This window comes from Columba livia, chromosome 24, assembly GCF_036013475.1.
Source record: "Columba livia isolate bColLiv1 breed racing homer chromosome 24, bColLiv1.pat.W.v2, whole genome shotgun sequence".
NCBI lineage: Eukaryota > Metazoa > Chordata > Aves > Columbiformes > Columbidae > Columba > Columba livia.
Window position 1 is genome coordinate 377,190 of NC_088625.1, and position 22,301 is coordinate 399,490.

The window sequence follows — 22,301 nt, forward strand, 5'->3', positions numbered from 1 at the left end:
ATATTTCCTACTACCCCGCTTCCGTGATTCAGCAATTCAAGCCCTGGTAATAAGAAGTGTGGTAATCCGCACATTTGTGCGAAAGAATGGCAAATGCATGCCTTCAATGACTTTTGAGAGCTGTGCTATTAAGAAAAGAGATTTTCCCTTTCTTGTATTGAAGGAAAAATACAGTTATTTAAAAACGGCAGAAGAATCAGCTCATTAGTTAATAACAGTGACAAAAGCTCTAGCAGGGAAAGCTGGGAGGCTGCACAGCGGAGCAAGAACGGAGGCAACGCTGAGCACTGGGGGGACCCGGACGTCCTGGGGGGACACGCGGCATCGTGGGGACCAGGGACATGGTGTGGGAGCGGGGCCGGGTCTGGGAAGCCCTCGCCGCACCCGGCCGCTCTCTGTCCCGCGGGCCATCGCGGTGTCACCGCTGTCACTGCTCCCGCTCACTCGTGCGGTTGGCACGGCTTCCGCGGAGCGTGGTTGGCACCGGGGCCTGAAGATGCTGGCCCAGGAGAGCACCGAGGACACAAACCCCGCTGGTGAAGCCGCGGCACCGGGGGCGGCAGCCGCTCACGTCCCGCCCGGGTGACCCAGCCCGGCCGTGCAAACAGAAAGCAGCGCGGCTTGCTCCCAGCGTAGCAGGAAGGCAGTCCCCGCGATCCTTATCTCCCCGCCAACCGTATCTGCGGGTGGCACCGAACACCGGCACACGAGGCGTGGGGGAGGACAGGAAAGCCAGCGCCGCTCGCTCGCGATGCTCGCCCGATGCGGGGCGGCAAAGGGGCTCCGGGCACCGGTACCTGTGGCACTGCACGCGGCGGCGTTTGGCGACCTCTCCCCGACACGCGGATGGCGAGCGGGAAGCTCAGCGCGCAGCCACTTCGTTTGCTTAGCAACGAAGGCGCTAATTAGGGAGCTGCTTCCCACTCCAGCCGGAGGAGGATGTGGCAGCTGCCGGTGCCGCGGTGGCCGCGCAGCACTGGTGCGATGGGACAGGGAGGGGAACGCATCCTGAGAGCTCCCACCCCACTAAATAATGCATGGGCCAGCCCTAATTAACAACAGGAAGGATGATCTGCGTTTCTGGGCTGCTCTAAGTTACATCGGGTTGGACGCTGAGGGAACAGCCGCCTCCAGCAAAAGGGTCAGATAAGCCAAAAATCAATACAGGCAATTGCCTCTGCATCCGAGATCCTGTGGGCAGGGCTGCCCCAGGAATGCAAAGCCAGAACCCCACCCCAAAGCGCCACGGTGATGGGGATGGCACGGCAAGGCCAGAATGGCATTTGCCCAATCCCGCCCTGGCTCCTGAGACCACCAGACAGGGACCTGGGAAGCAAAAGCAACAACTCCTTTTTGCCTTTTTCCCATGGGAAGGTTTTCAGCTGAGTTTAAATCTTCCTGAAAACTATCCCTGCTGGGGGCAAGCCGGGGTTCTGCTGGTCACACCGCGCACCACCGGCTCCCGGGCAACGCAGCCCATGTGCGGGATGATGCTCCGAGCATCCCCACCTGAGCTCCGGGTGGGAAGAGGCTGTCGGCTCCCCCAGCCCTGGGAGCGCAGGCAGAGCTGGAGCTGCCCGGGGAGGTTTGCGCGCTACAGGCGCCTTGACCGCTGCTCTCGTTCGCAGAACCGCCGCCCGCCCGCTCTCGGCACTTGGGATATTTTCTACGAACAGGGGGAAGAGGAAATCACCGCGTTCCTGGTAGAAAGAGCAGGGCGCCCGGCAGGGAGGGGCCGAGGGTTTCAGTTCCAAACGTGGGGCTGTTTCACAGAAAGGGGCCCCGGGGGCCCTGCCGCACTCTGACCACCGCGCGCTGCACACGTGCCACCGGCACAGGGACCGGCCCCGGCGCCATCGCCCACCGCAGCGCGGGTGGGACGGGTGCCGGCTCGGCAGCGGGGCCGGCGGGCGCGGCACAACGCCTGCGCCTTATCTCTCCCACGCACAGGCGGTTCGTGTGCGCTGCGCAGAGGCTGCGACCGCAGCCTGGGCCCGGCCACAGATAAGGTACCTGTCACCGGCTCTGGCTGTGCCGTGCTGCCGGCAGCGAGTGCCGGGTCGCACCGTTTGTGAGCCCTCCGCTGGGTCCCTCTGCGCCGAGCATCTCGCTGCGTCCCCTCTGCGCATCCTCCTCCCACAGCCCTGCTCTGGAGCACCTCGAGCACCTCAGCGCAGCCCAGCCTCGCAGCCGTCCCACCACCGCGAGTCCCCGCAGACCCTCGAGGAGCCGGGCAGCGAGACCGTTCCCAACGTCTCACGGCACCGCGCACGCTTCCGAGAACACCGGCCGGGCTTTGCTTGGATTTTTTGACACGCAGCCTGTGCTGCGGCTGAATCAAATTTCTTAGAGCCGTAGCCTCCACAGCTTCAGTCTGCGCACGCCAAGATTAGTACAACCTGTCCCTAAATACCATAATCAAAAACACATAGTAAGCGCTTTGCCTGTATTTATGTCAGCACTGGCTTCAAGGAGGATGAATCACGCTTCCTCCTCAGCGCTCCTTTCTAATATGATTTACTATAAATAATGCGCGGGGAAAAGAACGATGGAAGGTGACAAAGGTGACAGGGAGCCCGGCACCGTCCCCAAACTCAGTGGCAGGGGCAGAGAAGCACTTTCAGCAATGGCGATGGAGCTGCAAACAGCGCGGGGGCCGTAACTGCTCTAGTACCTCGAGCAGAAACACAAATCTGAATTACAATTAAAGGACAGGCAATAACTGTTTATTTATATTTATATACATATATATACGAACTGCATTGTGCCTTTAAACACATCCCCAGGACCTACTTAAACATCAGCACAGGGCCTGTGAGCACCCCCGGGTGTTTGTGCTCTTTCCGACCTCACCAGCGATGGAAACGGCGTTTGGGGTTTGGGGTTTTTTCTAGTTTCTCTTTGTTTTTTCCGCCCGGCCGGTGTCTGCCTGTTTATAGGTCACGAGGTGGCGAGAGGTGCCCTGCTCCCCCACGCGTGGCACTCGCAGACGGACACAGGGACGCTCTCTCGAGGGGGACACCGGGGTCCCCTCCGCGGTGCGGGGTTATCATCCCGGCTGACACACACAGATAACCAGCCCGTCATCTCCCGCGCTGACACCGGGAACAAAGGCGGCTGTTTAACGGCGATTTACGGCCTGGCGGCTCTGGCCGGGCTCGCGCCGACGCGGAGCAGCGTTTCCTCAGTCGCACATCGCCGGCCTGTTTGCTAAGCAGCGCGCCAATAAAACAGCAACGGGGCGACGGAGGCCGACGAAAAGCTGCACCAGCACAGCGGGGCGCGTGTCCAGCCGTAATCTACTTAAAATCAGTTAAGAACGCTACAGCGAAAATGATACGGGCGGCGCTGGCCCCCGGCCAGAGCCCGTGCCGGGGCCGCCAAGGCTCGTTCTGCAGCCCCGATTTCACAGTGATGCTCGTTCCAACGACCGAGCTTGTGTCAAAGAGAGGAACCCGCCTTGGTTTGAGAGCACGTGCCGCAGCCGTGCTCGGGGCTCCTGCGAGGGCGCCTGGTGGTCCCCGTCGCCCGTGGAGCGGGATGCGGGCACTCAGCATCCCCGCGGCAACCAGGGGAGCGAAGTCCCGGCAGCATCCCCGGAGCTGGAACGCGGCGCTGGGGAAAAACCTGGCGGCCGAGTGACACAAGCCAGGACTGCGGGGCGGGGAGGAATGAATGGACCAGGCTAATTTACACAGGAAGTGAGCACTTACCAGACCCTTCATCCCAACACACAAAACCCTCTGCCATATCTGGAAGCAATTACACCCAGTTAACATGATCTGCCTGCCACTAAAATTAACTGCAAACAGAAATATTTTTCACTTTTGCAACAGGAGATGCCATGGCCCCGTGTTTGGCTGCCGGGAAATATTTAGTAATTACTCATTTAAAGCCTCTCTTGAAGCTGTCAAGGAGCAAGTGGGGGGGGAGTGAAAGAAAAATCTTGCTAATTGCAAGCAAAAAGGAAGATGCAGATCATTTTACTCTATCCAAGGAAACCAGATCGACGCGCTGGCGTTTGTAAAGAGCCCCATCGCGGGGAAAGCCGCGGGGATGCTCGTCACGAGCTGCCCGCGCTGCTCGGCCAGCGTCCCCGCGCCACCGCGAGAAAAGAGCCGAGAGCATCACCCGAAGCGGCACGGGCTGCCCAGGAGCCCCCGCGCCGGCCATAAACACGACACGTTCTGCACCAGCATCACTCCACCAGTTATAACCGAGAAGGCTCCTCAGACCTTCTGGAGGTGCTGCCAGCGGCACGGAGCTGAGGGCCAAGAGCCGCCCCGGGGTCCCCATCAGGACTGACGCAGCAGGTCCCACCCCATGGGACCAGGAGCTGCCACCCATTGCCCATCCCCGAAAGGGCAACGGGAAAGCAGCGGGGAGGTGGGGGGACACCGCGCTGCCACCAGCCTTACGCCGAGGACATGGCAAAGGGGAAAATACATAAATTTTTAAGAATCTATTAAAAGTGGTGTTTTCTAATGGGAACCTCAGAGTTTTGCTTTAAAACGCATCACCCGCACAACCAGAGCAGCGCAGGATAGCGGACGGAACAGCACAGAAGCCGAAGGGGCTTTTCCCCCCGCGCCTCGAGCCGAGTATGGAAACGGTTAAGTCCCCCACCGAATAAATCAAAAGTTCAAGGCTGAGCGGCCGGCGCGTCCCGGTGACGAGAAGCAGAGAGCCCCCGGCATCCTGCGCGGGGTCCCGGCCGTGCTCACAGGTTACGCGCCCGGGTCAGCGCCGCGGCCCCGGCTCAACATTCATTTCCTGCGCCCGGCACGGCCCCCCAGCCCTAATCAGGGCTTCCTCGCCCCGCGCTGCTTTCCATTAGCCCCGCGCGATGCCAGGTGCCACTAATAAGGCCCATCAGCAAGAAACAAGAGCTGCCGGGTCGCCCCCGAACTCTGGAAGTAATCACGGGCAGAGTTTGGGGGGTGCTGGCGTTTCTTTCCTTCCCTCCCCCCTCGTTTTCTACTTTCCCTCTGTTTTCTCACAGTTCCAGTTGCAGCGGAGCATAAATTGCCTAATGCTTAAAATAAAATAAAAACCAACAATGGTATCAGGCTACCGAAATGAACGCCGGTAATGCTCACCGAGCGCTCGGGATCCCATTTGTCACGTTTATTGCTTTAATGGTATCGTGCATCTGCTTCTCCCCGCGACACGTCGAGCGGTGCCAACGTGCCTAACGGCACCAGGAGCCCAATGGCGGCTGATCCCGCGGGGCCAGCGAGGAAAGAGCCCAGCGCCGCGTATCTCCTGACGCCGGAGTATCTCCCGACGCGGCTACGCGGGGTTTGCACCGGATAACGGAGCAACAGGCTGCGCGTCCCGGGTGCTCAGCCGCGCCGTCGAACCGGACCGAACGGCACCGCTGCCCGCAGCCCGCGCTCCCGCTGCCCACGCTACAAACATCAAGCGTGCCTGTCAGGAAGTCTGAAGGGACTTAACTTCCCGCTGACAAACGACTCGGGCTCAGTCGACGGCTCCGCGCGGCGCTCGCACCACTGAGGTTTTCCTTTGTGCAAACAAACCCGAGGAGGGCTGCTGAACTGTGGCTTTTTTGCCTGCAATTAGAAGTGACGATCGATACTAACATTAGATTAAGTTTGAACTTTGCTGAACCTAGGAGGAAATCTTTTATAAAAAAAATTAAAGAGTCGCCGACTCAATATACACTCAATTAGTCAAAATCATAAGCTCGGTAAGGAAGCAAAAAACAGATCATGCAGCAGAAGGTGGGTTTGGGGACTCGAAAACCCCGATCAGAGTCAGCGCTGGGGCTCAGGGCCACCATGGGTGACAGCTCAGCGCTCTCAACACGGCACAGACAACGGTGCCACGGGGGCTGGGGCACACGGGCGTCCCGGGCACCCGGCGAGCAGCGAGTTGCCAGCCCGCGCTCTGCTCGCGCTCCCCGCGCTGGCGGAGGCGGCAACCACGCTCGGAAGGCTCCGAGACTGTAAACATGGGTATTTATACTTGTATTGCATGTGTGTGTGTAAACAAACATCTCCGCCATATGCACGCGCTTGTGCAACGCAAACAGGCGCCTTGGCTCGCAATGGTCTGTGCACAAGGACCGTGTTGGCGCCGGCTGGGCTCGGTGCCACCTGCCACGGCACCGGGGTGGCCGAGCGCTGCGCGGCACTGCTGGGCGCCCCTCGCCGCAGCTCCCCAGCCAGGAAAGCCTCGCGCACCGCGGTGGGAAAGCAAACCACAGCGGCAGAAAGAGGTCAGCAAAGCCACCAGGTGAGCAGCGGCACCACTGCGGCCCCGGCACATCCTGCCCCCGGCGGGCAGCGCGGGGAGGGGCGCAGGACCCCCGGAGCCGCAGGGCGAAGGAGCCCCAGCCAGCATGGCACAGCTGGCACGGCGCAGCTGCCACCGCCACCAGAACAGCTCCAGCAGAGAGCTGCGGATCCCAGCCCAGCATAGATGCTGTTTAACAGCTCTGCAAATACAATGGGATCCCACAAATCCTCCCCAAATGGTGATTTTCACAACGTATTAGAAAGCAAATGCTATAAAAAAGCCACATGAGACCCCGTCTACACGCAAACCGCCTGGATTTAGAGCCCTGGCAGGGGAGGGGTGGGCTGTCTGACTCTTGCCCAATGCCTTGCAACATGGACGCTGTTGCAGAGCAGTTTGGAAAGGGCTCAAGGGATTTGGCTCGCGCTGCAAAGTTTGCCAGCACCAGGTAATCCAAAAGCAAGAGCGGGCAAAGGGAGGCTGGTGCTGGCTGGAGCAATCGCCTTCGAGGCTGCGCTCGCAGGGGCCGGCGCTCAGCCCCGCTCAGAGCCCATCGCGCACCCAGCCCCGCTCAGAGCCCATCACGCACCCAGCCCCGCTCAGAGCCCATCGCGGCCCTGCGCACCCAGCCCCGATAACCATCATGAATAATTAAGAAAAAAGCCGCGGCCGCGGCTGTCAAAATAAGCCAAGCCCAGGAAGGCGGTGTGAAACCCAGGCTGCTGCGCCGCACGGGCTGGGCCACGCTCCGTCCCTGACCGCTCGGTGTGACGACGGAGCCAGGCTCGCCGCGGGCAAATCGCGACCAGTGGCAGGAGCAGCCCCGGCATCGCCCTCGCCCGCAGCCGCACCAATGCTGCTCCCAGGGGAAAAGGGAGATGCTCGAGACCGTGGCAGAATGGCACGTTAAAATTCTCCCTGAGCCCTCACTGCAGCTCTCTGGTGACGTTCTGTCTGCATCACCGCCTGGCCGGGGACAAACCACGCCGAGGCGGCTCCGGGCATGCCAGCAAACACCCGCCACGGCTCAGGCTCGCGGGGGAGCAGCGCAGAGAGCGGCTGCGAACGCTCTGGGGCTGAACCGCGGAGCTGCCGCGGCTCCGGTGCATCCTGCAGCACGGGCGGGCGCAGCCTCCACAGGCAGCAACGTGCCGGTAGCACCGGCTCCCCAGCCCCGGGTGCGTTGTGTGCATCAGGGCTAATTAACCTGTTGATTCATTAAAATTCTGAGATGGTGCACAGCCCGGGAAGGCTGCAAGCAGCTCCGGCACCGCGCGGGGCTGTGGCCGCACCGGGGGCCAGGGCTGCACGGTGCTCACCAAAGCACCCCCAACACCGAGGGGTTTGACCAGCAAAGCTGATTTAGGCACGGTAATTAACACAAATCTGCTCCCTGGCCAAATCAGGCGACGAGGTCTCACCCCCGCTCCCATGATGGGGAGGCAGAAAATGGGGGAGCACCAGACTCACATGCCAATAACAACCACCGCGCCCCCCCCAGCAGCTCCCCGCGGTGCGGGGCTCGGCGAGAGCACAAAGATCCCCCACCCGGAGCAGGGGAGCCCCAGAATCGCATCCACAGCTGCCGGAGTCTCCACCGCGACCCGAACCCGCAGGGAGGGACACGCGGTGCTGCAGCAGCACGAGCCCCCGCTCGCCCCAGCGTCACCCAGCCTGACCCGCGCTCCACTTTGTGCAAAGTGCGAACGCTCCGCACACCGGGCTGCCGAGCAGCACAGCGCTCCGGCGCCTGCGAGGCACCGCGCGCAGCCGCCCCGCGTGTCATCGCCGTGGCCACACGCAGGGTCTCACCGCTCCGTACCCCCTCACCACATACAAACACGTTGGTGCCGGACCACAGAGGGTCTCGGCACGGGGGGGCAAGGACTGCTGACCCCACAGCATCGCTTTACATGCAGAACTCGAAACTCAAGGGCAGCAACCGCGAGCTGTTTGGCAGACGCCAGCCAGGGAAAGCGGCAGGGTCTGTGTTGGGAGGAAACACCGACGGCACGAGCCCCGTCCTGGCTGTCCCCCTAGCCGGCACCCGCGGGAAGGAACCTTCTGGCACAGCTGCCAGACCCGGAAAAGTTACAGCAGCCGTGTCTGCGAGCGCGGTTTTGGGGCACGCAGCGGGAACTCGGCACCGATGCACGCGACGCCCGGGCAGAAACTGAAACCCTGCCGCAAGATCCCGGCGCGGAACGCGGTGCGGGCACCCACCTGTGCTGCTCCAGGGTCTCGTTGTCCGGCAGCTCTGCCCCGCACACACTGCACTGCTCGCCCAGGGCTCGGCTCTCCGGCTTCATGCCGGCCGCCAGCTCGCCCAGCTTGCTGAACAGCTCCCGCTGGATGAAGCCCTGGGGCAGCAGCCCCCCGTAGGCGCCGAAGTCCATGGAGACGGCCAGTGCCGGCTGCACGTGCAGGGCGGACGCCACAGCGGGTGGCACAGCAAGCACCGGCTCAGTCTTGTGGTTGGGCAGCAGCGAGTAGATGCCCAAGGGCTTGTCGGCTGGGGCGCTGGTGGCCAACGGCTCCGGCGCCAGCGGCAGCCCCTGGCCGGGCTCGGGCGGCGGCTCGGCGCCCTCCTCCCGGCCGTAGTGCAGTTCGCGGGCGCTGGTGATGACGCTGCCGCGGGTCGGGGTGCCTGGCCCGTCCTTGCCCTTCTCCTCGGGCTTCTCCCCACCAGAGGCACCGGGCTCGGCCGACCGGGGGCTGCCAGGGGTGTCGTCCACCTGCATGGCTTCGGCATTGGGGCGGCGGGCGGCGGCGGGGCGCGAGTCCTCGGGGGCGGTGGGCGGCAGCGCGCCCTGCAGAAGTGACTGCCCGATGCTCATCAGGCTGTCCACCGCCGCCTTGGTGGGGCTCATGGCGGAGAGGGGCCCGAAGGAAGCCGAGGCGGAGGGGCTCTGCTCCGCCGCACCCGCTGGCAGGCTCTGGCCGGCGTAGCCGCTCTCCTCACTGGCGGGCTTGGAGACGAAGAGGCCCTTGATGTACCTCGACCTCCTCTCCTCCTCTTCCTCAGCGGCTGCTCCGTCGACTGCGGCGCCCTCGGCATCGTTGTCCTCGGAGGCCTGGATGGTCTCCAGGATCTTGAGGCACTGCTCCTCCAGGTACTCGATCTCCAGGATCTCGGCGGCGTAGAGCAGGTCGTCCAGGTCCTCGACCCTGGCCTGCAGCGTGGCGGTGTAGGCGTACTCCAGGATCTGCTGGAAGGTCTTTGGCGAGAGGAAGTCCAGGGTGTAGTGCTGGCTGTTGCGGTGGAAGAGGATCTCGAACATCTTGCTGGTACAGGCCAGCACGGTCCGGTGCGCGTGGAACTCCTGGCTGTCCACCATGATGACCACGTCGCAGAGCGTCCCCGCCAGGCGCATCTGGTTGGCTTTGTGCAGCAGCCCGCTGGGGTGGCAGGGGTTCTGCAGCTGGATCGTGCCCATCTTAGTCACATCCATGGCGCTCCCGGGGCTCGCTCATCAGGCTGCCTCGCCGTCGCTCAAATCTGGGACCAGCTTTGTGTGCCGACTATCTGCGAAAACAAAAGGCGGAGGGGGGAGAGGAGCGGCGAGGAGAGGAGAGGGAGGGGAGGGAAGGGGGAAAAGAGAGAGAAAGGGGAGAAGCAGCGGAGGGCGGGGGGAGAGGGAGGTCAGCCCGCAGCCCGCCGGCCGCTCGCCCGAAAGTTTCTGCGCGGGGCTCGGCGGCGGCTGCCCGGGCTGCGGAGCCGCGTCCCCGCCGCCGCCGCCCCCCGGGGCAGGGGGCGCATCCCCGCTCCCCCCGCTCCCCCCGCGCGGCGCGCAGCCCGCTCAGGTGCGCGGCGGGGGCGGCCCGGGCTGCCCGCACTCACGGCGGCCGGCGGCTGCTCCGGCAGTTCGCACTGCCCGCTCTCATCGCCGCCGCCGCCGCTCGCCGCGCCGCGCAGCAAATCACGGCGGCGCCGGCCCCGGGGCCGCCCCGCGCCCACGTCAGGCCCCGCCGGGCCCCCCCGCCGCCCGCGCGCCTGGAGCCACGGCGCCCCCCCCCGGGCGGCCGCGGAGCGCGGACGGGACCGGGGCAGCGGCCGCAGCCGCGGGGAGGGGCCGCGGGAACGGGCACCGGGAACCGGCACCGGGAACCGGCCCCCGCCACGCAAAACCAGCCCGGGGAAACCGGCCCCCGCGCACCCAGCGTTCCCACGGCTTCGCGCACGCACCGCGCGTCAGAACCCGGGTCACCCGGTGGGCAGCCAGGAAGCCGGGGGCTGTCTCAGTGGCGGATTTGGGGTGGGAGCTGTTCTGGGGGTGACACAGCACGCGGGGCACGTCACCCCGAGAAGGCTTATTTTGCCCAGATTAAGCATCTGCCCCCCATTTGCACCACTGGGATGTTTGGGGACGCAGCAGGTCCCCACACCCAAGGGTGGGCGGTGGGGTCTGTGGGCACAGGCAGGCAACGGCACCAAGCACAGGGGGACGGGAAACGCCAGCAGCCCCACAACATAAACAGCGGCAGAACCGCGAGATGCCCCACGCCAGGAGCTGCCCCCTGAGCGTCCTCGGCCGGGGCCACGCGTGCACACCGGCACCGCGCACGGAGTGCTCCCCCCGCGCACCGCGGGCCGGCGCGGCAGCTAAACCAACAAACACGGACGGTGTTAGCACAAAGATACCCTTGGGGTAACGCAGCGCAAATGTAATCTAAGGAGAACGTTATGGGGAAGTGTGTTTATAATTATAATGGGATTTAATGTACTTTGGGACCAGATGATAGCAGTCATTTAACGAGAACAGCCTAATAACGGAGGCCTCGCAACGAAAGGCAGCGCTGCTCGGGTTATTAGACGCGCATTATAACGCAGCGCTCGCGGTGCTATACTTAAGGGTAAGGCATCAGATACCTGTGTTTTTTCGGGGTTGTAACTCTGCCGTTTCAATTGGCAGAGAGCGAAGCGCACAGGCAGCCGGCGTGCCTGCGGTACGAGCTTTTTAATTGTCTAAAACTGCTTGAGTTCCTCGCCAGCTTTCAAGTCCAAATGGCTGAGGGGGGGGATAGCGAGCCAGTGTGGTTTCAGGTGTTTGTTTACCCTCCTCTAACTTTTAAAAGGCTTGATTTCAGGACTGAAATTTTGCAGGCGGTTAGGGGTATGTTTTTAGTGTAGCTCGCATGAAATTAAGCTGCGTGAGTCCCATTAGCAATAATGGAAATCCCACGGCTAAATTCCCAGGCAGCATCCTGAAAATTAACCCCCCAGTCCTTCCCGTCAAGCCGTGCGTTGCACTTTTTGTTGCTCTCCTAATACATACAGTAAAAGCTGCTGCGTTAAGAGGCAGCGTCCACCCCGGGCAGCGCTGCGCCCGAAGCCCTCCCGGCTTCACAGCCCGAACGCACACACGGGGAAAAGCCAAACACGCGTGTCAGGGACCTCGAGCCTCGGCTCCCTGTCCCCGTCCCCCGTCCACAGAGTCCTGGCCAAGGCGCCCGCAGCCTCACTCACGTTGGTGCCTCGATCCACAAAGTACAGGACCGATCTGGACACGCTCACAGGCTAAAGAGGCAAAGCAGAACCCACCTGCCCCCAGAGATGCCAAAACGAAGCCGGGGAAGCCACCGCCATGGCTTTCAGGGTCATTTCCCTGTGCCCCAGCACAGGAGTTAATCACCGGTCGCTCCCCCACAGTCCCTTCCATTTCCCTCCCATCTCTCCCCATCAGTTTCCAATTTATTTACTTTTCTGATCTTAATCCCCACCTTGTAGTGTAACGTGTTTATTAGAAAGGAACCAGCACGTTAAATGAAGCCAAGCTGGGCTCTCGTGTTAAATAGCAGTCACGCCCAAGTGCCTCTCCATGTGCCATTACTCCAAGTGATTGAGGCAATTTCTTCCTGCGCCACGAGCTTCAGTTGTAAATCTCTCAACCAGATACGGGGCCATGATGTGCTGCCGGGTACGATTATTATTAACCTCCAGCACTGAACTCGCGAGGCGGCCGTGGTCCCGGGGAAGGTGTTCCCGTGAAGGCGCAGGTGAGCACCAGCATCCTTCCCATGAGCACGGGGATCCCAGCTCCTCGTTTACTGTGGACAGGGAACCGTGACCTGCACCGTCCCAGCAGAAAGAGCCCGGCGAGCACTGGCCTGCGGGAGGAATGCTCTGCCACGCACAGGCAGGGCGAGAGTAGCGCCACGGGGGACAACGGCCGCTCCCCCGGGACCCAGCGAGGCGCACGGAGAGGACAAGAAAGCAGGAAAGTCTCCAAAATCCCAGTAAGAAAGGAAATGCCTTGTTCAGGAGGCTTAGCCCACAGGAAAGCCTTGCAGGAGGCAACTTCAGCCAGAAGGTCCCCTGCAGCATCGTGCTCTTTTCCATCCCCTGCCCTTGGACAGTGACATTGGACTCAGCGCTCCCCACCGTCCACCCCAGGGACAGGTGCAAGGATCCGGCTCCCCAGTCTCCAGCCGGGCCCCCAGTTTGGTTTCCCAGCTCCTCCGCGCTGCTCCGGGGAGCTGGTGGGGCACAGGGAGCGGGCACGGGACCCCTCCTGCTCTGCAGCCCGTGCGCGTTCCCGAGAGCAGCTCGGCTTTGCTCTCGGTGTATTCGCTTCCCAGCCTTGCTGCTGCGGGGCTGAATTACGAAACACTGGAACAGGGGGCTTGTGTGAAATAAGATCTGTTTTAACCTAAACCAAAGATCCATGGCTGACAGCTTACGAAAACATGATTAAATGTGTTAGACTTTATTTAAAAAACCACAAAACACAACACAGCCCCAAAGCTGATGCAGCTGTGTGGGAGCTGCGCTGTCGTCACAGGGAAGGTGAACGCGTCAAGCCAAATAACTCAGAGCTGAGTAGACACGAGTGGGGCATCGTGGGGCAAGCGTGCCGCAAAACCCGCCCAGCGCCCTCCCCAGGCACCTGCTCGGCAGGATGCGACCCGACCAGCGCCGCAGCACGCAACAGCAGCACGAGGACACGCACGCGCCGGTGACCCACCAGCCCACCTGTCACCGCGCACATCCGCACGGGGGCTGCGCGCCACCGGTGGCTTCCATCCCCAAACCCCCTCCTCGGCTTCGTCTGCAGCTCCTGTGAAGGATATCGTGACCCAGCAACAAACGGGGGACAGTAACACCCGTGTGGCGGTGTGACATCTCGCTTGGCGATGTGACATCTCTGCTCATAAGCATCACTCTGGGTCACAACTGTGCCCATGGCGGCGGGAGCGGCTCGACGCCGAGACACCAGCGGCAGCTCAGGCTCCTCCGGAGCAGCGGGCCAGCCGCGGTGCAGCGGTGCGGGTGGGGACGGGAGGTGCATGTGCTGCTGTCCACCCGCTCTGTGCGGTTGCAGCACCGCGCAGCCCCTAAGACAATGAGGCCAATTAGCGGCTCAGGGCCGGTGACTCAGGAGGGCGCAGCCTCCCCGCATTCCTCCCCAAATCCCCCACACAAAAGGGAATTTGGCCGCGGTGACTCAGCGGAGGAGCACAAACTTTACAGCGGGGCCTGGTGATGTATCCCCCCCAGCACCACGCTGCCGGGTTAGTAATTAAAGAAAAATGTCTCCCTCTAGCAGGCTATGACCTAATCATTTGTACAGTACCTATTTTTAGCGTTACCCTTTGTACGTACTCAACAGAGCTGAGCCAGAGGCTGCAACTTTTGAAGTCCTAATAAGCGGGAGGGGGGTTGTCTTTGTTTAATTTGCTGTGCAATTACTTTTCCTCTTTTTCACTTCTCTTAACCTAAAATATTTGACATCCTGCCTGGGACAAGACAAGAGATGTGCCCGGGCTTTAATGTCACCGTGCCCGGCGCTGAGGCCGCGCGCGCTCGGTAAAGTTCACCTGGAAATTACCATCACCTTCCGGATGGAGCAGAATCTGCACCGGGGCCTCAGCGCAGCGCCTGGGGCTGGTTCTGCCCCACAGAACGGGCTTCCCGAGCTCCAGCCCGGCTCCCCCTCCGTCTCCCCGACCCCGCGTGCTTTTGGGTCTCCTCTGGACTAGTTCAGTGCTGGGGAAGGGCTGCTTTCATGGTATTATGAATGCTGGCTGGGCCCGGGGACGTTACCCCTCCGGAAGGATCGTGCCCAAGCTCAGACACCAACAACAGTTCCAGGCAAGTTAACTACCCATCCCATGCTTTTCTGAGCATGAGACTGACATCTCCTTAACACATTGCTTAAACCTCCTCCTGCCTTTAAGCAGGACGGTTTGCAGGAGCCACTGAACAACCTGGGAGCCCAAACCCCTGGAACTGCCCCCTGCTCCTCGTCCGCAGCGGCACTCGAGTGCATTTACCGGGCACTGACCAAACCCCAAATCCCAACCACGGAGCAAACACCTTCGGCCCCAAACTCATCTTTGCTCTCTAGCAAGGGCAAAGCTCCATGTCCCATTTCCAGTTGCACAGGTTATCTGTTTCCCCTTCCAAAGGGAGATATATATAGATACATACACGTATGTGCCCCGTGCGTACACACAGAAATTGCATTGCCACCTTTGACAGTGCAAACACCAGCCCGCGCTTGTGGAAGCCTTTCCCCCTCCCCTTCTGTTAACGTGTCTGTGCACCCAATATCCACCGAAAACGCCGCCGACAGCTGGGGAGACTCCTGCCAAAGGGGCTGCTCCTCCTCCCTTTCTAGCACCAGGAAAAAATAAATCTAGTGGCTGAATCAGACACGATACAGATCTCGTTTCTAACATGTTTCTCAGCTGATCTGGCTGCGTAATGAAGGTATTTCAGTCTCGGATTAAATTCCTGTTCATCTCTTCCATCATCCCTAACGCCATCTGTGAACTGTACAACTGCAGAGTGCACGAGAGAGTCCTGGTGGAGTCTGAGCCCAAACGCCGCAGCCGAGGTTCAAGGTTAGATATTAACCCATTTTATTTTCTTAATAATTGCCAGAAGATACAATAAACCCCCGGTATCTTATCTGCTGCCAGATTCCTAAGTGACTGAAACCTCCGATAACATTGGTGCATCAGCAGCGCCGGCAGCCGCCCTGCTCGGGAGATACCCCGAATCCCCCCGAAGGTCGGGAGCATCGCCCCGTTCCCGCTGGGGCCCCACGGGCTGTGCCGCGGGCTGGCTCGGCGCCGGCGCGGGCAGGTGGCCGCAGGGACCCCGGTGCCCTTGGCGGGGCTGGCACGGCCACCCGGGCACATTCCCCACGGGAACGGCTCGATCGGCCTCCCGGGAATGGAGCAGACGCCGTGCAGAGCCGCTGCAGACAGACCCGTCCGCGGGGCACACGTGGCCCCGCCAGCGCCCAGGGATGCTCCCGGGGGACACGGCGCTGTCACCGGCTCGGCCAACCCCCCGACTGCTCTGGGGGGATGAAACACCCTTGGAAACCCAGCCCGGCGCATCCCCCCAGCGCATCCCCCCCAGCTGCTTCTGCTGCTCTGGGTCCCCCCGCCTGGGGCTGGGAAACCAGCTCCACCGCTGGACCACAAGCTCGTTTCTCCTTGCTGTTCAAAAACCAGTTCTCCATGCAAAAAGAGCCAATTCCCCACTAAGCGCTCAGTGTGTTCGCATTGCTGCTCTGGCGGACGCGGCATCGCCAGCTCGCCGAGCATCGCCAGTGCCAGGCAGGGACCCTGGGACGCCAAGCAAAACCACTTTTGGAGTGGCACATTTTGGAAACGTCTCTGCAAGGTGTCTGAGGGGAAAAAACATTACAACTCCCATGAAAAATGTATCTTACTCAAGGAGGGTGACAGGGAAATACGGGGCAGAGCTGAAGCGCGGGGGCAGAGCAGGTGTCGGGGGCACGGGAACAACTCACGGTTTGGGAAACGAGACGGAAAACAAGGTGCGAGTCCCAGCCCGCTCGCAGGCCGATGCCGTGTGACGGCACTGAGCAAGGGCAGCCACGTCAATACAGTTCTGCAGGTGAGAAATGCTGATTTCCGTGTTTTCTGCAGGGCGGGAGCAGCGCGGACCCCAAGCGCTCGCCGTGCCCGGCCCTGGGCCCGGTCCCTGCCCACACGCACCCTCCAATGGACAATTCCCATGCCCAGGACCGGCGCTGGCATCAGCTGCGGTCCCAGCCGAGCTCGCGGGCTCCCCAAAGGGCTTCATTGCAGACGTGGTGCTGTGTGAACAGCAGGTGAGTCGCACGGGTCGTGGGCTCCTCCAGAGACACCAAACGGGTGCAACAGCTCGGATTCTCCTCCTCCCAGGGCGGGAAGAGCCCGCGCACTCCCGCGGCACCGGGCTCACCGTCTGCTCTTCCCGCCGGCACAACCTCACCCCGTCCAGGTCCCTCTGCACGCCGGTGCCATGGACACACCAGCACCCCACCGGGCGCCCAGAGCCGCTCCTGCGGGACCAGGTTTGGTGACAAGGGACCGTGCCGGAGAGCTGAGCTGCGGCGCTGGGCTCCACCGAACAAAGAGGCGGGTCCCGTCCCGCGGTGCTGCCGGCACAGCTCCGGGGAAGGATCGGGATGAGTGAGAGCGCTGCCTGCCGCAAGTATTGACGGAACCATTATGGGCACGTATAAAACTCCCATTTGCGTGATGCGAGCCTGATATTCTTTGAATACTTCTGTCTCGAGGAATTCTTTATTTTGCCATAGAAGAAAAATGTTTTCATATTCTCTCGTGCCATTCAGACCCGCAACCCAGCGAGCCCTTTTGCCCTTGAGAGCCATAACATTATTTGTTAACATTTTTATGATGCCAAATGGTCTGTGCTAGAACGGGTGCCATTCTTTAGCTGGGAAACCATATGGCATGCCGAGTAATAAATAAGGTATTGTGATAGTTAATGAACCTAATTGCTAGCAAAGGCTTTAATACAGAGAATGTGCTGCTGAGAATTTAGCACCACATTAGAGATGCAGCAGAGCTCCTCTGACTTCTGAGGCTTAATTTAAGTTCTATATTGCAAACTCCAGAAAATAATTCCAAACCCTCCTGCTGGAAAAGCAACCTGCTGGTAGACTGTGATTATACTGAATTACTAAAATCGCAATCAATTTTATACACTCGGTTAACCCTTGCTGGGGAACTCGCCTGTCGGCGCGGCGCCGGAGCCCAGCGAGTGGAGCATCGTGGGCCCCGTCCTCGCCAGCGCCGCCCCGCTCCATCTCCCGCCAGCGCCCCCCGTTCTGCCTCCCCCGCCGGCAGTACAAGCCTCGTCCGCGAGCGGGCACCGCTGTTTGGCTCCAGGACTGACTCGCCACCGCCGTCCTCGCGGCGCACGGCGCAGATGCTGCCTCCGCCGCCAGCACACGGGCTCCCGGAAGCGCTCGCACGCCTGAGAGCAGCAAAACAAACCTGGAACGAGCCGAACGCTATTGGTGACGTCTCTGGGCCCTGGAGAGGGAAGAGCTCTCCTGGCCGAGTCCCAGCATCACTATGGATTTTAAATTCTATGATAACGTCTGAGCGCTTTCAGCCCAGCGGAGCCTCAGACAAACCGACACCTGCAGAGATGCTGCCCCTGCATCCTGGGGGCACGGCCCCCTGCACATCACCCCCTCCATCGCCCATCTGCGCGGATACAGGACAGCAAAGCCCTTTCTGGGGACACGGCCGTTCTCGAGAGGCCACCGGCAGCTCCTCAGAGAAGAGCAGCGCTGCCGCCCCAGCCCCCGCGGGGGGAACCAGCGGTTATTGGTTTCTTCCCGGCTCTGATTCCCTCGGCCGCGCGGCAGTCACGTCCTGCTGCTGGCGGCTGGGCTCTGCCGCACCGACAGCCCCATCGCGGCGCGGGGACGGCGGGGGGGCAGCCGCGGCCCCGGGGACACGGGGGTCACGGCGGGGGGTGGCCGAGGCCAGCGCCCAACGGGGCATCGAGCGGGGAAAGCGCCGAGATAAAGAGCCGCGCGGGCGGATTTAATGCTGTCCATAAATACACTTTACAACGCGGGGAAGGCTCGGCACTAAGAGCGAACCATCGGAATATTTTATCGTGATGCAGATCGAGTGAAAAGACTGTGAATAAATAAAAGGGAAGATAATTATTTGATGGAGTTCTCTTAGGATATGCCACAGCGGGGAATACTTACGGAGAATACATATTACTAGAGAGACACAGCTATTCAAGCATCAAACTAACCTATAAATTGTCAGAGGAGAAAATTGGAGGAGAGGAATGGATGGGGTGTGGGCAGCGCTCGCACCAGCAACGCCGGCACAACCCCTGCCTGAGGAGCCACAAGGGCCGGCGCCTCCTGTTAACGCCTGTTCCCCCGTTAACGCCTGTTCCCCCGTTAACGCCCGCGGGCCAGGAGGTTCCGCAGCAGCGCCCGACGTCCGCGTCCCCCCTCCATAGTTACACGTTAACCCAGGAGACCTCACCGTTCCTAACCGCCAGCTGCAGCGAATAACCCACACACTTGCGCAAGGCCAAACCGAGCACGGTTGCGGTGCCCGGTGCACGTTGACTCGTTGGTTATCAGACCGCAGGTGCGCACGGGTCTGGCACCGCGTGGCTCATCGCCCGGCACATGGTGGCCGCTCCGGTGCTGCCAGTGTGATAATTGTGGGCGGGCAGGCTATTAATAAGTCACCTGCTCTCCCTTCCACGCTCCAATCGCGCCCTTGCGGCACGGGGACCCCACACTTTGCATCGCTCTGCCCGCACAGAGGGCGATTTAACACTGGGGAGACCCGACACCGCCTGGAGCAGAGACACCCTCTGGAAACTTCTGAGCAGCTTTAATGAAGCTGAGAGCGGCACCCCAGGTGTTCATTAACCTTCCCCTCCCCAGCCACAGCTTGAAAATATCACCCCTGTGGCAGAGCCGCTGCAGGGAAACCACCGGGCACAGAACCACAGCAGCCGCTCCAGAGCTGGACTCGGGAATCCTGTAACGATGGCACCGGCAACACAGAAGCCACATGGACTCCGGGAGCGAAGGAAACCGCTGGTTCCCTTATGGGGAAGGTGCAAGAGACGCCCGTGCTGCAAACAGGCAGTCTGGGATAATTAGCTCGTTATTTTAAGTGGGACTTGCCAGCGCTTCCCCAACGCTGCACAGGATTCCTTTAAGGCTCAGACAATAAAACCAAAGGCAACTGAGGGTGACAGTCTCTCCCTCCGCCTGCCAGAAGGGAATTGCGCAGTCACCTGCACCCGGAACGGGACTCGGTCCCCGCTCCCGTCATTGATTTATTCCCTGTGAATTAGTGGGGCCCCGGAGATGCGCGCAGCCCACCTGTTCCCCCCGCCCGCTCTGACATTTGCGGCTTCCGCGGCGGGTCCCAGCGCCGCGAAACGGCCCCATAAACCATTGCTGACACGGACGCGTGCGACCAGCGCGGCTTTACCAGGTCGTGATTTCCCTGGTAAAGTCGGTTCCAAAGCCGCGACGGGAGGCGCGCGTCTCGCTCGCCGCTCCACAAACGTCCCCCCGCTCCATCCTTTCAGCAGAGGTCACGCCAACACGAGCGCTACGCCATTTATTCCAAACGCACAGCGCTACTTTAATTGCTGCCATTCTGGGCTCAAAACAAATTGGTCCTAAATGCATTTTTGTGAAACAAGATGCATTCAGCGAAGAGGGGATGGGAGGAGGGTGATTTTTAAAACCACTATCACCGTAATGCGGGGAAATTACCATGTGGCACGCAGGGGCCTGAAAGCTGCAGTTAATATCCCGCACCTTGCCGAACCCTTTGCGTCACAGTCCCGGAAAGCTGGCGGTGGGTCTGGACTGCTGTCCCCGCGCACGTTCACTGCTCACCCAGGGAAAATAAGCAGGGTTTTGGAAATAGCGGGTGACCGAGCCCCATTCCAAAGGGAAAACCGGCCGCCCAGGGCAGCCCGGCGAGGACGAGCAGCCCCCGCTCGGCCGGGCGAGGGAAGAGCTGCGCCCGGGGCTCCATCACACACCGGTCCCAGGCAAATCCCGCTACCCGGCAGCTCAGAGCACTGCGGTGCCGCGCCAGGCGCCGCGGAGATGAAAGCCTTATTTATGAGCAAGATATATGTGCAGAGGGAGCGATAAACCACAAAGCCGAGTATGAAGGTTTGCAGCAAACGCTGTAAAGTTTTACACTCCCGAAAACTAGGAATAAAAGATATACCCGCTTAGAATAAAGTGGATAGAAAGGGTTTCCACAGGACTGTAAAACAGCCTCACAGCGGTTAATTGCCAATTTTTTTGTTGCGGCACAGAGAAATTTAAGCCAGAAAAAGCACTGTTTAAATCCGCACCGAAGAGCGGGGGAAAAGAAAGGCGAGCGCGAGGAAAAAGAGACAAGCGCAGGGGAACGGGAACCTTTTGTTCGGGATCCTCGGCGCCACGCGGAGCCAGAGACGCTTTTGTTCGGCGCGCAGGAGCCCGGCCGGGCAGGGCTGGGGCAGCGCAGCGCCCCGCCGCTAATGAGCTATCACCTAACGAACATCGCCCCCACGCGCGTGCGACGGAGGAAATCGGCCGAGCGCCCACGCCCTGGGGACGGGGCAGAGGGAACGGCACCGGGGACGTTCCTCCCAGCCCGACGGGAAACTACGCGCGAGACTTTGCACCCACGAACACGCGGGGGAAACTCGCAGCGTTTGCCGTGCAGAGCAGCTCCGTGGCAAGCGCCCAGCCCGCTGTCCCCACGGCCCCGCACCACAGAGCTGCCCCACAGACCCCGGAACGCACCCGGGAGCCCAACGAGGAGCAACCGCAAACCCCAGAGAACTGCATCCTGTCCTCCAAAAGCACCATTGCCTCTGCTTTTTCAAACCACCAGCATGTTCAACAAAAGAACAGTTGCTGCTTTCTCCAAAACCATTTGCTTTTCGAGCGCTTTCTTCACACACATCTCCACAAACCCACAGGAGGGACACACCTACCCTCAGTCTGCAAAAACCACATGAAACAGAGAAAAGGAGCTTCTGTTCCCACCCTCGAAGCGCGCCCCAGAGCCCGGCTTACCTGCGTCCCAGGTGCGGCCGCAGCGGGACGGGTGGGGTGGCCGGGCTGGAGCAGCCGGGGGCTCCAGCGCTGCCCGGGCTTCACCCCACACCCGGCGTGGGGCTGGCTCTGTACTGGGGGCACAAACTGGCCTCTTTCACACCAAAATGGGGCACCGGCACAAACCCCAGCACCCAGAGACGCTGCAGGTGCCAAACCACACCCCCTGCCCCCCCACCCTTTATAACATCGCAGGTGCTGGCCCGAGGAGGCCAAGGTGCCCCTCGTTGGGTGACGGGCGCAGCTGTGTCCCATCAGGACCACCCCAGCAGGTTTGGGTTTGTGCCTGTGATTTGTCCTCCCCGCGTTACCGGGGAGGGAGCACGGCGCCGCGCTCCACGGTGTAAACACCCAAACGCTGTTTATATCCATCAGAGCAGCACTTAGGTGGAGACGACAATGGAGCCCGCGGAGCCCTAATCACACTCTGATCGAGCTACAAGTGCGGGGGAAATGGAAATCAGACGTCTGGAGCAGGGAGCTCAATGCAGACGAGAGCTGGGGGGCAGAGCGTTCCTGGGGGTGCTCCCCGCTCGGGGCGTCAGAGCCGGGCTGGGGACACGGGTGACAAGGCTGAGCTCCCGCTCATCAACAGCCCAAGGTCCTCTGGGTGCCAGCAATTTGTACTTTTATCCCCAAATCATGTCACTCCATGAGAAAAAATAGGTTTTATGGACCAAAACACAGGCAAACAGCACCAGGAATGCGCCAAAGCCGCCGCGCGTCCGTGGCTGTGCCGCGTAACAGACCCCGGCCCAGAAAATAAAGCCAGACCCTGGCGAGGGCGTGCGTTTAGGCTCAGCTTTGGGGCACACTCGCCTCTCCCCCACCTCCCGTTCCTGCGGCGGTGCGGAGATTTCAGGCCAGGGACAAACCCCCGGTGTCGCCAGGGTTTGTCAGAGCTGGGGTGGCAGTGCCCACGGGCTGATTTGGGGTGACATCCCGTGACACAGACACCCTTGCCATGGCCGGGAGGCTCTAAGGGGTCGGTGGCTTCAGAGTCACCTGTAGTTGGCTTCGGTCTCGAAGAAAACCACTGGAACACATCCGTCTTTCAGGCTGACGTCCCTTTGCGGCTTCACACTGTGGGCAGCGGGTTTCACGCCGGTGGGTGGGACGTGGGTTTGTTCAGCA

General features: G+C 61.1%; 1 protein-coding gene across 4 annotated transcripts in view; it reads right to left on the reverse strand.

Annotated features, from left to right (window-relative positions):
• The window catches only part of ZBTB16 (zinc finger and BTB domain containing 16), a 46,378-nt gene extending 36,119 nt beyond the window's left edge, over window positions 1-10,259 (reverse strand). For 2 of the 4 annotated variants that reach the window (XM_065040097.1, XM_065040094.1), the window contains exons 1-2: window positions 10,103-10,258; window positions 8,485-9,783 (exon numbers count right to left, since the gene is read on the reverse strand). In XM_065040097.1, the coding sequence (XP_064896169.1) occupies window positions 8,485-9,713 (1,229 nt within the window). In that variant the 5' untranslated portion in view covers window positions 9,714-9,783; window positions 10,103-10,258. Of the gene's footprint in view, window positions 1-8,484; window positions 9,788-10,102 lie in introns of all 4 variants that reach the window. The other 2 variants (XM_065040095.1, XM_065040096.1) reach the window with 2 other exon arrangements.
• Window positions 10,260-22,301: the final 12,042 nt, after the last annotated feature.